At 52.8% G+C, this 12,218-nt stretch overlaps 1 protein-coding gene across 1 annotated transcript; it reads right to left on the bottom strand.

The window, feature by feature from the left end:
* Positions 1-264: 264 nt before the first annotated feature.
* RGR (retinal G protein coupled receptor) lies at positions 265-10,430 on the bottom strand. The gene is made up of 7 exons (XM_004021531.6): positions 10,314-10,430; positions 8,513-8,669; positions 7,381-7,502; positions 5,750-5,903; positions 4,015-4,132; positions 1,390-1,503; positions 265-910 (listed from the first exon to the last, which is right to left on the bottom strand). Exons 1-7 carry the CDS (start codon positions 10,390-10,392, stop codon positions 779-781), a joined length of 876 nt encoding a protein of 291 aa, XP_004021580.2. The 5' UTR covers positions 10,393-10,430; the 3' UTR covers positions 265-778.
* Between the last annotated feature and the right edge of the window lie 1,788 nt (positions 10,431-12,218).

Genomic DNA, 12,218 nt, shown 5'->3' with positions numbered 1-12,218 from the left:
CCCAAACCGTCACCATGAGGCCTCCTCCAGGCTGGCGGGACCTCACCTCCAGGTGTCTGAAGTCCTAAACAAATTGTCCTGATTTTTTTAATGTTGGCAGCTAAGCAACATGCAGCCAGCTGTCCTAACTGGAGGGTGGTGACGGCGACTCTTGATGAGCGCTCCATGTGTGCCTGGTAAGGTGCTGGGCCTTTCTGCACGGCCAAGTCACCATTCCTGTCGTCGTGCCTCACAAATTCGAAACACAAGCCCAAGAGGCGGAAGTCACCTGTACGAGATCACGATTTAATAAGAGGTGTTTGAATGCTCGCAGCCTGGGTTGAGCTCCCACAAACAAATCTGGGGCTTTCACCCCTTTCTATGTAAGTCTCTGAATCCTAAGAGCTGTACTGATGAGCAGCAGCTTCTATGTGCATACGAGTGCACGCTATCAAGTTCAAGCTTCACGGCAGACCCAGAGTCCGTATTAACATCCTTATGTTAGAGGCCAGGAGGCTGAGCCAGAGACTGTGACTTTTCCAAGGTCTCTCAGCCTCTATGTGGAGAGCTGTGGCCAACACAGGTCCGTGTGGCTCCACAGTCCGGGCTCGTTCTGTGCAGTCTGCTTTTTCTCTGAATCCCCCGTGTCCGGCCTTGGGCCAGGCTTAAAGGGCCATCGGGGATGAAGGGTGAGTGTCTGGAGCTTGGCTCCTGAGGCTGCTGGACAGGACTCCCCAGGCCGGGGCTCAGTCCAGGAAGGCCTGGGTGGGCCTGGGTCTGGGAAGCCCACCAGAGAGGCTCACTGCTCTCGGCTGCGCTCTCTCCTCTGTGGCGAGAGGCACTGCCAGATTCCCCTGTGCACCATCTCGCTGCCCAGGGCATAGTTCATGGCGTTGACTGTGGGCACTGCCTTGGCAATGAGAGCGGGCACCTGTTGTGATGGAGAAATCCAGGAAAGAAGTTTCAGAGCCGCTGCTCCTCTCCCTGGTCCCAGTGGGTGACCACCATCGCCCCCCCAACCCAACGTTCCCCACCCCGCCCCCGCCCCGCCTCAGCTGCCAAGCATCTGCCCTTGGCTTGACTCTACAGCCGCTAAGCCTTCTCTGACTAGTTGCCGGATGGTGCGTGGAATCTTGCTCCTCCCCAGACACTACTCTCAGTCCCTGGTGCCAGAGTGCGTGCACCACCATCTGGCTGGCTGTCCCTGTCATCTCACGTGAGGCCTGGGCAATGTCAAGCAGTGACCCACATGACCAGGGGGACAAGCAAATACCCAGTGAGTTACAAGCATTCAGAGGAAAAGAGAAAGAGGGCGCCTATCATGGATGCTATAAAGCCAGAGAAAGAGATGGGGAGAAACAGGCGTGCACAGATGGGGAGAGGGCACTGGCGTGCTGGAGGTGTCTGTACCATCTGCAGCTTGGGGGAGATGGAGGTTGCATCCGCGACGGTGGCGTACAGATACAGGAGAGCGTAGGGGCCCCAGCCGAGCAGCAGCGTCCTGGCTGGCAGGACAGTGTTCACCTGCGGAGACATGGGTGAAGGCGGGTGGCATCACGGTTGGTGGGAATGTAAGCTGCTACAGCCACCATGGAGAACAGGATGAAGATTTCTTTAAAAACTAGGGATAAAACCACCATGTGACCCAGCAATTCCACTCCAGGGCATAAACCCCAAGGAAACTACAATTCTAAGAGACCCATGTACCCTGGTGTTCGCTGAAGCACTATTCACAGTCGCCAGGACACAGAAGCAACCTAGGTGCTCCATGACAGATGAATGGATAAAGCAGTTGTGGCACATATTACAGTGAAATATACTCAGCCATAAAAAGGAGCGTATTTGAGTCAGTTCCAGTGAAGCAGATGAACCTAAAGCCCGTTACGCAGAGTTAAGTAAGTCAGGAAAACAAAAACAAATATCCTACATGAATGCATTTATGTGGAGTCTAGAAAAATGGTGCGGATGACCCTATCTGCAGGGCAGAAATAGAGACGCAGGCTTAGCGAACAGACTTGTGGGCGCAGCAGGGGAAGGAAAGGGTGGGAAGAGTTGGGAAAGTAGCATTGAAACATACACAGTGCCATACGTAAAACAGCTAACTGGGGGAGCTGCTGTGTAACAGGAAGCTCAACCCGGAGCTCTGGGACAGCTCAGAGGGGTGGGCTGGGGGAGGGGGGTGGGAGGCAAGTCCAAGGGGTGGGGACATGTGTATACTTACGGCTGATTCACGTTGTATGGCAGAAACCACATAATACTGTAAAGCAATTATTCTCTAATTTTTTTTTTTTTTAAAGGAGGGTGGCATTGACTGGCTCAGGTGGCCGGCAGCCCTATGAGGTCCTAGGACCAGCTTGGCAGGGCTGTGGGAAGGTGCTGAGCCTGTGGACCGAACTGGGACCAGCTGAATCTCTCTTCTGTTTAAGATGTTTGACCCTAGGCCTCATTCAAGCTTTCTTGACCTCAGTGACCTTGTCCAAAAAGTGGCCTGACGATGCCTGACTTGCGTGGAGGCAGCGACTGGAGTAGAGGATTCGCTTCCTTCCCCGCCTGTTCTCTGAGAAACCCGGGGCTGCGTGAGTGCGGCTGTGTGTCTAAAGGTCCCCGGGCAGAGCTGCCCTCACAACTCGGTCCCAGAGCTACCTTGCAACCAGCTCCCGCATTCGCTGGTTCACTGGCGGCTCAACCTGTCCTGGGGTCAAAGGAGCCGCTTTCCTCCCTGTGAGATACTCAACCAGGCAGCGGGCGACGTGGTACCACCAGTGGCCACAGGAGGGCGCACGATTTCCGTACTATTTTCGGAATGGAATTTGCGAAATTACGATTCGCCACGTACACTCACAGGTTACAATTCTGACACTAAAAACCAGTGCCTATTCTCTGACCATGTCGCCCTTTAACAAAGAAGATAACTTAAGCTCGCATCTGAGGTCCCTTGGACAGTGCGTGGCAACCCCTGCTGATGCTAGTGAGAAGGATGGTTTAAAGCCAACTGGGAAAAATGAGAAATCCGTGTGGCAGCCTTGTCTGTTGGCCCATTGAACCTCCAATAAATGTGGCGACTTTGAGCACCCAGGCAGGAGCGAGCGCAGCCTGGAGGCAGGCGGTGATGAACAGGAAAACACCTGGACAGCCCTCGCCCTCTTTCTGTGACCAGGAAACCCTGGGTCCACAGCTACGATCAACTGGTACAGCGTTTTTCCAATTCACAAGGGAAAAACTGTGGCAGATGAAGAGTTTCAATAAAGAGAGTGCTTCTCTTATGCACTAGGATTGCCCACTTGAGTGACAGAGCCCCAGACCTGGGTTTGATCCAATGCTGCTACTACTAACGCCGCTGCTTTTGACCAGTTGCTTAGCTAATAACCCCTTCCAGTCTCAATTTTCTAATCTGTGACATAGGGACAATAAAGCCTTCCTTCCTCAGAGCCTGGGTGCAAAATTGAAATGATATAATGCACATAAAGTTGCATTAGTACCTGAGGTTTTTTAGCTTGTTTTTATTTTTTGAATCTTTAGAGCTATGACTCATCGGCTAGAGATTGTTCAGGTAATAAAAAACAAATCCGGTAAGACGATATTAATGCAGAAATTGAGCAATGGCCAGGAGGGCTTATTTTGAATCATTGTTTCTCTTGGACAAATGTGCTTGCAGGTGTGATTTTACTTTGTGGGTAACAGTCTGTGCCTGCGGTTAAATGAAACATCCTGAAGCCATTTAAAATGCATGTAATTTTGTGTCAATCTTCATATCCTTGGGAAGAAGCAAGGGTAACAGCAAGGATGATGTCCACTGGACACCCTGCCTCTCAGTATTACAGGGTCTGGGTAAATCTGGGCAGTTCTGTGTCTCCCTCCCAGGTCTTGGTGACCTCCAGCAATGGGAGGGGAGGGTGTGTTTCTGCCCTGACACCCCATGCTCTACATACAAAGCTAGAGTTCTCTCCTGATCATTGAAAACACAGAGAACCCCTGATTGCAGTCACACTGTTCATGTTCCCTGGTGTTTCTCCTCCTCTCGGAGCTGATTCTTACCGGGAGACGGCTGGTCTTCCCGAGTTTCTGCTCCATGAGCCGATAGGATACGACTGTGATGAAGAGGGGCACGAGGAAGTTGAAAAAGGCCATGGTGAAGAGGAAGCTGGTGAAGTTTCTGCAGGCAGAGGGGATGGAGAAGTCAAGAACTGCCTCTCAGAGATGATCAGTTGCCCAAGAAGGCCCATCAGACTTGGGCTAGACAGTCAAATGCAGGGAACTCCTCCCATCAGGTGAGTATTCAGAATATGGGTGCTCCCGGGTCCCAGCTCAACTCTCCTGGGAATCAGGAGCTATGAGGTCCTCCTAGAACCTGCCTTTAGGCCAAGGAGCTGGGACAAAGGATAGTCCAGCTTCAATTTGCTGCTGGGCAGTTCAGGGGCTCAGCCCTTCTCTCTGTATGTGCCCCAAACACGGAGAACGGGACAATTTGTTTGGGAAATGTGTTTAGCAAATGGAGATGTCAGTTGACCAGGAGGAAAGATCATTCAAGGAGTTTTCTGGCACAGGTTTGGAAGGACCCTGTGGATGAGACTGGACACTGTATCACTGGTGAAATCACTGAAGGGACCAGAGGAGAACCAGGGGTCCCAGGCAGTGGTCATGGGGAGGCACAAGGGCTGACCAGGAGCAGGTGGGAGTCACAGGGAGGCAGACTGCCATTCTGTGCAGCGGAGACCACATCATCTGGCTGCTGTCCATAAGGAGGGCTGGGAGGGAGGGCTGCCAGAGGAGCTGGACCCCAGCGGGGGAAATACCTGCAGGGAATTCCCTGGAGGACATTAGACCAGCCCCTGCCTTCTCCACTGGGCTTGACCTGAGAAGCCTGTCATCAAGGCAGGTGCATTAGGAATAAACACGAATAGGAACTTCCCTGGCAGTTCACTGCTTAAGAAGCCACCTTGCAATGCAGGGGATGTGGGTTCAATTCCTGATCCAGGCACTAAGGTCACACATGCCACGGGGCAACTAAGCCTGTGTGCCACAATGAAAGATCCTGTTGCAACTAAAACAAAACACAGCCAAATAAATAAATGAGTCAACATGAATAAACCTGTCAAGCAGATGAATGCGGTGCGCCTCTAGCAGAGCAAGATCCGGGCTGGAGCCCATGTGGTCCCTGCCCGAGGCAGCCCCTAGAGGGAGCCCTGGGCTCCCCAGAGCCCCGTGGGCCTGGCAGTACTGGATGAGTGCTTCCTGATGGGGGCGCCATCACGCATTTACCGCTGTCTCTCCAGGGTCTGGCCCACAGCAAAAGCTCAAGAGAATCCAGAGAACTGTTCTCAATGCCAAAGATCCCAATGCAAAGATCTTAACATTCTTTGACACTATAGAACCAAGGGTATGGCTCCCTGTAGGAGTCAATAAATCAGAGCTGGGATCTGACTGTGCTGAAGGTGGCAAAGGGGACATGGGGCTCAGTGACTGTTACAACCAACACAGGAGATCAGCATTGTTATAACCAAGGCAGCTTAGCTCCCTGGACAGGACTCCTTCTGGGGCCCAACTCTGCACCCCAACTTGCATAACATTCCCATCCCTTGGCCAATCTTCAGAATGGGCTTTCCTTAGTCCCACGGTCAACTTTTACATGCGGATCATGGCTAAGGAGTTGAGACTGTCTGGCAGATGTTGGCACATCCCCATTTGGATTTGCAGCTGACACTGCTATCCTACAGGCTCAAAGCCCAGATTCCCATGCAAAGAAGCCTCGAAGCGGCTGCCCACACCTCACCTGTCCCCCCTGGAATAGTCCAGAGTGCAGCAGGTCCCCAGCGGCTCATAGTCATAGTGGCCCCAGCCCAGGAGGGGCAGTGCCGCCCAGAAGGCAGAAGACAGCCATACGAAGAACACCAGGGAGACGGCCGTGTTCCAGTCCAGTCGGCTGCCTGCGTGGGACACAGGAAGGAGGATGGTGGAGGGGAGGCGGTAGCTTGGCAGAGTGAAAACATAGCGGACTTGGTGGTCCTGCGGAGTGTCCTTAAATGCTGGCGCTGATGCTTAACAGCGCAGTGCCTCAGGCAAGTCAAGTTTCTCTGAGCCTCAGTTTTCTCCTTCATAAACTGGGAATGATCATCCTTGCCTCCGACGATTGTTATGAAGAATAAAAGAGACAATGGATGTGGAAGTCTCCTAGAGACACTCTGCACCATCTTCTTTAGAGAAGAGGGGGAAAGAGGGAGAGAAAGAGGGAGATGGCAAAGAGACAGGTGTACGTGCACGTGTGAGTGATGGTCTGCGAGAGGTATGGGGACAGGGCTGGGCTAGTAGTGGAAGAGGAGCTCCAAGGTCAGATGAGGCAGATAGGAGTCAGCATTAGCGGAGAACAAAGGCGTTTGTGTTTCTGGCCCTGGAGAGAAGCATGTGACATTGTTGAGGGCAGTGAGCCGTGTGTCCACGGGCAGATCTGCAATTCCAAAGGACTGATGCTCATGGCTCAAGGCCATGTTAGCTGTGAACACCACAGTAACCTCTGTGCCAGGGGATTAGGACTCAGAGCCCAGGAGACAAATGGGAGGCTCCCTCTGGGGCATCCAGGCCAGGCACAATCCCAGCTTGGCTCTGTAGCCGTGTGACTCAGGGCAAGCGCCTTGACTTCTCTGAACCTGTGCTTCCCAGTCTGCAAGCTGGGGGTTAGAGTGAGGGCTGCCTGAGCCACAGCCCCCAAAGAATGTTTATGTTTCTGCCATGGTGAGTGAGATTCTACATGGTCTACGGGTGAATGTGTTTCTTACCTTTATGTGTATTAAAATTAACTTCGTGATTTCAGATACTTTTTAGAATGAGACTAAAGCAGTTGTTTAAATTTAAAAAAATGAGTCACTTAAGAAAAACACCAGATAAATAACAAAGCAGGTGGCACACTTATATGTCTAATGATGAAGAGGGAATTTGACAATACAGCTTGGGAAGTCTTGAACCAGACTCATTTTTCATGAAGCCTTTGCATGGCAGAGGTTCCATGGAAGTGTGAGGTGCAAAGGCACCCGCCCAGTCTGTCTTACACACACCACCTCTCTGCTGCCTCCCAACACTGCCTGTCCTCAAGGGCATCTTCTGTATCCAGAATCTCATTTGAGTTTCCAAATAAAACTGTGACTTGGCTACAAAACTCATCTTTGCAGAGGAGGAGAGCAAGGTTCACAGAGGACCCCTGACTTGCCTGAGGCCACGGGGAGGGGCACAGGGAACCTTCCCAGCAGGCGCCTCAACACCTCTCCTGCGCTCTCCCACCCTCCTCCCTTTCTTGGGGGCCCACACCTCACACTCGGGCACGCTTACACCCACCCGCACTTCCCTGGACTGGGAAATGCTGAGCAGACCTTCGCGCGGACCACCCTCAATACGTGGAACCGAGGGACCTACGGGTGCAGTGGTGGTGATAGCGCCCCCAGGCGATGGCTGCGCTGCTGCAGATGCTGGCCAGCGCCGCGACGAAGCCCTGGAAGCCGTGAGCCTGGCAGCCTTCCGAGCCGTAGGGCCAGCGCCTGCGGGAGACACGCGGCGCCAGTGACCCCTCCCCCTCGCCCCTGTCCCCCTCCCTCACCTGCTTGTCAGCAGCTCGGAGGGCACCTTCGGCTCCTTAGAAAAGGGCGTTAGTATCTGTTTTGCTATAAGGAAACTGAGGCCTTAGAGATCGAGCCACTGGGGTGAGGGGGCACCTTGGTTGGATCAAAGAGTCTCCCTGGTGATCGGGTGCCTATATCACAGGACATGGAGCAACATGATGCGAGGAGAGCTCGCGCCTGAGGCTCAGAGAGGAACAGGTACGGAGCCAGCGTCACAAAGCGCAGGAAGGCAAAGTCAGAGGGTAGACCCCAGCCTCCCAGCTTCCGGCCCCAAGGGCAGGGAGGGCGGAAGCGTCAGTTGCCCATCCCCCACCCTGGGAAGGGGCAGGAGAGCAGGGCAAGGAACCCTCACCGATTCAGACCCCACAGTCAGCCCTGAGCCTTCGTGCACAGAGGCGGGGGGAGGGGGGCTCTGGCTTCCACAGGAATGATCCATCTGCTTAAGAAAACAATCCTATAAACAGCCTCTTAGACCACACTGGAAGACCCCGGTCACGTAAGGTCTTAGACACTTGTCAAAATCCTGTTTGCTTTCACACATACTTATTTAAGGCTTCCTAGGTGCCAAGCATTGTTTTAAATTATTTACAAACAATACTTCCAACAACCATATGAGTTAGGCAATAATAGGTGATTTACAGAGAAATAGAAATAATGACGTCAGGATTCCAACCTAGGCAGCCTGGTTGCGGGGCCAGGCTCTTAATCCCCACCGTCAGCCAGCTCTGATGGTCAGGTCCAAGGAACTCCTGTGTTCCAGAAATCAGCTGCCGTTCTGCAGGCATGGCCTGGATTTCAGATTTACCCTAGTTTGGTCTGCCCACCCTCTCCCCTATAGCTTTCTACAGGTAGGAAGCATGTCTCTGGCCTGCTGCCCAGTGCCCTGAGGTCAGGCCCCAGAGCCCAGGGACTAGGGTGGGGGCAGGTACCGGAGGAGGCTGGACGTGGCTGCAACGAGGGCGTTCAGGCTGATCCCGCTGTCGGCCAGGGCCAAACTCAACACCAGCAGGTGGCTGGGGGTCCGCAGCTCTGGGGTCTTGCAGAAAGAGAGGATGGTCAGGATGTTTAGGCTGAGGCCAGAAAGAGCTGAAAAGAAGGGGAGAGCTGGCACTGGAGCTGCGAGGCCCTCCTGGGGTCAGAATGAGGGCCCACGGAATGGATGGGCCCTCTACAGCCCCCCCACCACCACCTCACACTCAGCACCCATCTCCTTGCAGCTCATCAAGCACCTATGAGGCGGGCTGGCCCTCGGATACTGAAAGCCATGAAATGTACACCCTGCCCTCTACCAACACACAGTCTGATAGAAAGATCGATGAGGAAGAAAAGCAGTCAAGTGCAGCACGGTCTGTGCCAGCGCAATCACCGTTATGGACAGCCACTGGGCACCTATCACGCGCCCGGCTGAGCACTTTACACGGATCCTCCCAGTCACTCTTCACCTGGACACCATCCTCCCGACTTGCCGCAGAGATGCCAAGGCTCAGAGATGTTGGCCTAAGTACACAGCTAGTAAGGGGCAGGGCTGAGACTTGAACTCAGCTTTTTCGACTTTCACAGTGCCCTTTCCAAGGACTCTGGAACAACGTTAGGGAGAGCCTCGGAAAGGAGGTGGCAGGACCCCAGGCAGGGGCGCGAGCTGCAAGCGGGTGGCGCCCAGCGGCAGACAGACCCGACCGTGAATTCCAGCCTTGCCACTCATTGACTACCTCAGCTTCTCCCATGTGAAGTGAGAAAGTGGGGAGGATCCTGCCTTCAAACTGTGAGCATTCACAGAGAGGACAGGGTGTGGAAGAGCGTTCTAGAAAGAGGGACCAGCACGTGCAAAAACATAAAGCTGTAAACTTTCAAGGCATGTTTGAAGACCTAGAGGGAAGCTAGATTGCAGGGTTCCCAGAGGAGAGGAAAGGGGGTTGAGGCCGCCAGCCGATGGGGTCCAGGGCTTCAGGGCCAGCCTGGTGGCGGCGGCTCCCTCTCCACTGTCAATTCTCAAATGTGTTGATTTTGTCTCTGAATCTGGTTTGAACAAAGGCTACATCCCCCACTGCCCTAGACTTGGGCTCACCCAACTCTCGGATCTATTGGTCCAGCCCTGGCCTCAGTGAGCATCTTAGGGATTTGGGGGTGCAGCTTGCATTTCCTGGACCCAGGTTGCCCTTAGGGCGGAAGTGCTTAGGGCTGAGGGCAAGAAGATGGTGAAAGTAATGTGGGCCTGGAAGGGAGTGAATGAACTTGAATACTTGGGTTTGTCTAGGCGGGCACTTTATACCTTGATCACATCTAACCTTCACCACCACCCATTTGGAATGTCAGGGCGCTGAGGGTTAGAGAGCTTAGGTGTCTTGGTTTCAGTGACTCAGACAGCAGGTGTCTGAGCTGACTGTCTTCACAGCCTACCAGGGGCCTGATCTTATACGAGATTCTTAGCAGGATTTCCAGGGAGTGGATTCAACTTTCTCCTGACAGCAGGGACATGAAAAGGCCTGGTTCTTAGTCATGCCCTGGGCCGACATCCCCTTCTCAGAATTCCTCCCTCCCTGTCCCATGCCTGGCTTCTCTCTCTTGGCTCCCAGGCTGCAAGCTGCAGCCCGCAGGTGCAGCCATCAGAAGACCCAATGGGTGTAAGCACAGAGGAGTATGGTTTGGGAACTTCTTGCCAGCTTTGCAGCTGTGACCTGCATTCTGGGGGCCTGCTGAGTTCTGCTCCACCCCAGATCCTGCCTGGCTCACCTTCCACCAGCAGCAGCGTCCCCACGGCCAGCACCTCCAGCTCCCCGAAGCCGGTGGGCAGGGTCCCAGACTCTGCCATCCTCTCTGCCTTTCTCCCAGCCGACCCAGCTCTTCTCTGGCTCCCTCAACCCAGGCTCCTCCATTATAAAGGGCCATTCCACGTGCTGGCACATGCAGGGTATTATGCTAGACATTGGGCTCCTTTTTTGCTGTCCCCTGGCCCTCCAAATCATCTTCTTGGCCCGGACAGAAGGAACCCATTCATCAGTTAGACAGTGTAGCCTTTGTGAAACCAGCACGGAGTCCGGCCTCATTCATTTCAGCTCCATCGGATTAAGGACCCAGAATCCAAATGGTGTATAGCCGAAAGCTGAATTAGAAAAGAGTTGCATAACGAGGCCCGGGATGAGGAGCAGAAGGGGGGATCTGAGCTGCAGCCAAGCCTGCGAACGGGTCAGGAGCCAGGCTCTTCCATGTTTGGAGGTGCTGACAAGCTGAGCACCTGTGTGGATGTGTGTACACGTGTATGTGTGTCCACCGGAGCTCATGTGTATGCTCACAAGCTATGGGGAAAGAATGATGGTTGGAAGTCATTTGCTGTCATGGAAAGAGCTCCAACTGGGATGAGAGACTGCTTCTGGTTCTGAATTAACCATTAACTGCCTATGTCCCTGGGGCGGACCCACCGGGGTCCTCTCCGTTGTCTCTTTTGCAAAGTAAGCATCTCCCACCACCCTCCCCACTCCTCTCCACCTACCCTGGCCTGTGTAAGTCCTGGTCAGAAGAATACATCATGGATATAGCCTCTGGGGCTTCGTTTCCTGTGTCCCATTAACCTATGTGTCCACTAACCTATGCAAGCATAAACATCTCCCAAGGCACTGGCTTGAGACAGAAGGTGGCCTGTGACCCACTAAGAACTTGGCCTTCTATAAATGAGGTCCTGGTATAAGTTACACACTGGCTTATAGTGACATTTACATTAAGAAACACTAACTCTGGGGAGTCCCTGGTGGTCCAGAGGTTAGGATTCTGCACTTTCACTGCTAAGGCCTGGGTTAAATCCCTGGTTGAAAAACTAAGATCCTACAAGCTGTACAGCCCAGCCAAAAGAGAAATGAAGAAAAAAACACTAATCCAGAACAACTTAACTCATTTTCATATAAAGAAACCAAGGTCCAGAGTGCTGCTATTAATATTACTGAATCCAATATTGGGTTCACCCAATGCAGAAACATCAGTTTGGAGTAGGGAAAGTTTAGTGCAGGGCCATGCAAGAAGGAGTGGCTCTTGCCCCAAACACCCCAAACTCCCCAAAGAGTTTCACCAAAGCATCTTTAAAGGCAAGGTGAAGAGGGGGTGTGGTTGGTTGGTGCAAGTTTCTTGGTGTCAGAATCCTTTGTTCTTACAGCTGTTCCTCCAAAAGACCAATGTTACTGTCTTTATACAACTTTTCATCTCTATACAAACGGATATGTGTTAAACCCTTAAAGGTCAGAGCCTTGAAAACGGGCTATCCTGCGCATTTCAGGCTGTAAGCAACATTTTTTTTTTGCACTGCATGGCTCAGCTCCCCATCAGGGTTTGAACTGCGACTACAGCAGTGAAAGCCTGGAATCCTAACCACTAGGATACTAGGGATCCCCCTCTAGGCAACATTCTTAACTCAAAGCCAAAGCAAAAGAGTAACAAAGGTTAAAGTAAAAGAAACAGATCTCTTCCAAGTGTGGAGTCAGGGTTGTTCTTCCCTATGACACTAGCAATGTAGCTAATGTTTACTGAGTGCTCGCCCGGGGCCTGCTGCTAAATGATCTTACGATGATTCTTACAACATCTCCAAGAATTAGATACCATCATCCTTTTAGTTTCATGTGAGGAAACTGAGGCTCAATGCAGTTAAGAACT

The sequence above is a fragment of the Ovis aries genome, chromosome 25 (genome assembly GCF_016772045.2).
Source record: "Ovis aries strain OAR_USU_Benz2616 breed Rambouillet chromosome 25, ARS-UI_Ramb_v3.0, whole genome shotgun sequence".
In the NCBI taxonomy this organism is placed as follows: domain Eukaryota; kingdom Metazoa; phylum Chordata; class Mammalia; order Artiodactyla; family Bovidae; genus Ovis; species Ovis aries.
The sequence above is the reverse complement of the archived record's forward strand: the minus strand, read 5'-3'. Positions and strand labels throughout refer to the sequence as shown.

Bases quoted from the DNA above. Each gene is read 5' to 3' on its own strand.
- RGR (XM_004021531.6), bottom strand. From the start codon at position 10,392: ATGGCAGAGTCTGGGACCCTGCCCACCGGCTTCGGGGAGCTGGAGGTG. The intron at 1,504-4,014 runs GTAAGAATCAGC...ATGTCTCCGCAG, and splicing joins GGAAGACCAGCCGTCTCCCG to GTGAACACTGTCCTGCCAGC. The intron at 911-1,389 runs GTACAGACACCT...CCATCACAACAG, and splicing joins TCTCCCCCAAGCTGCAGATG to GTGCCCGCTCTCATTGCCAA.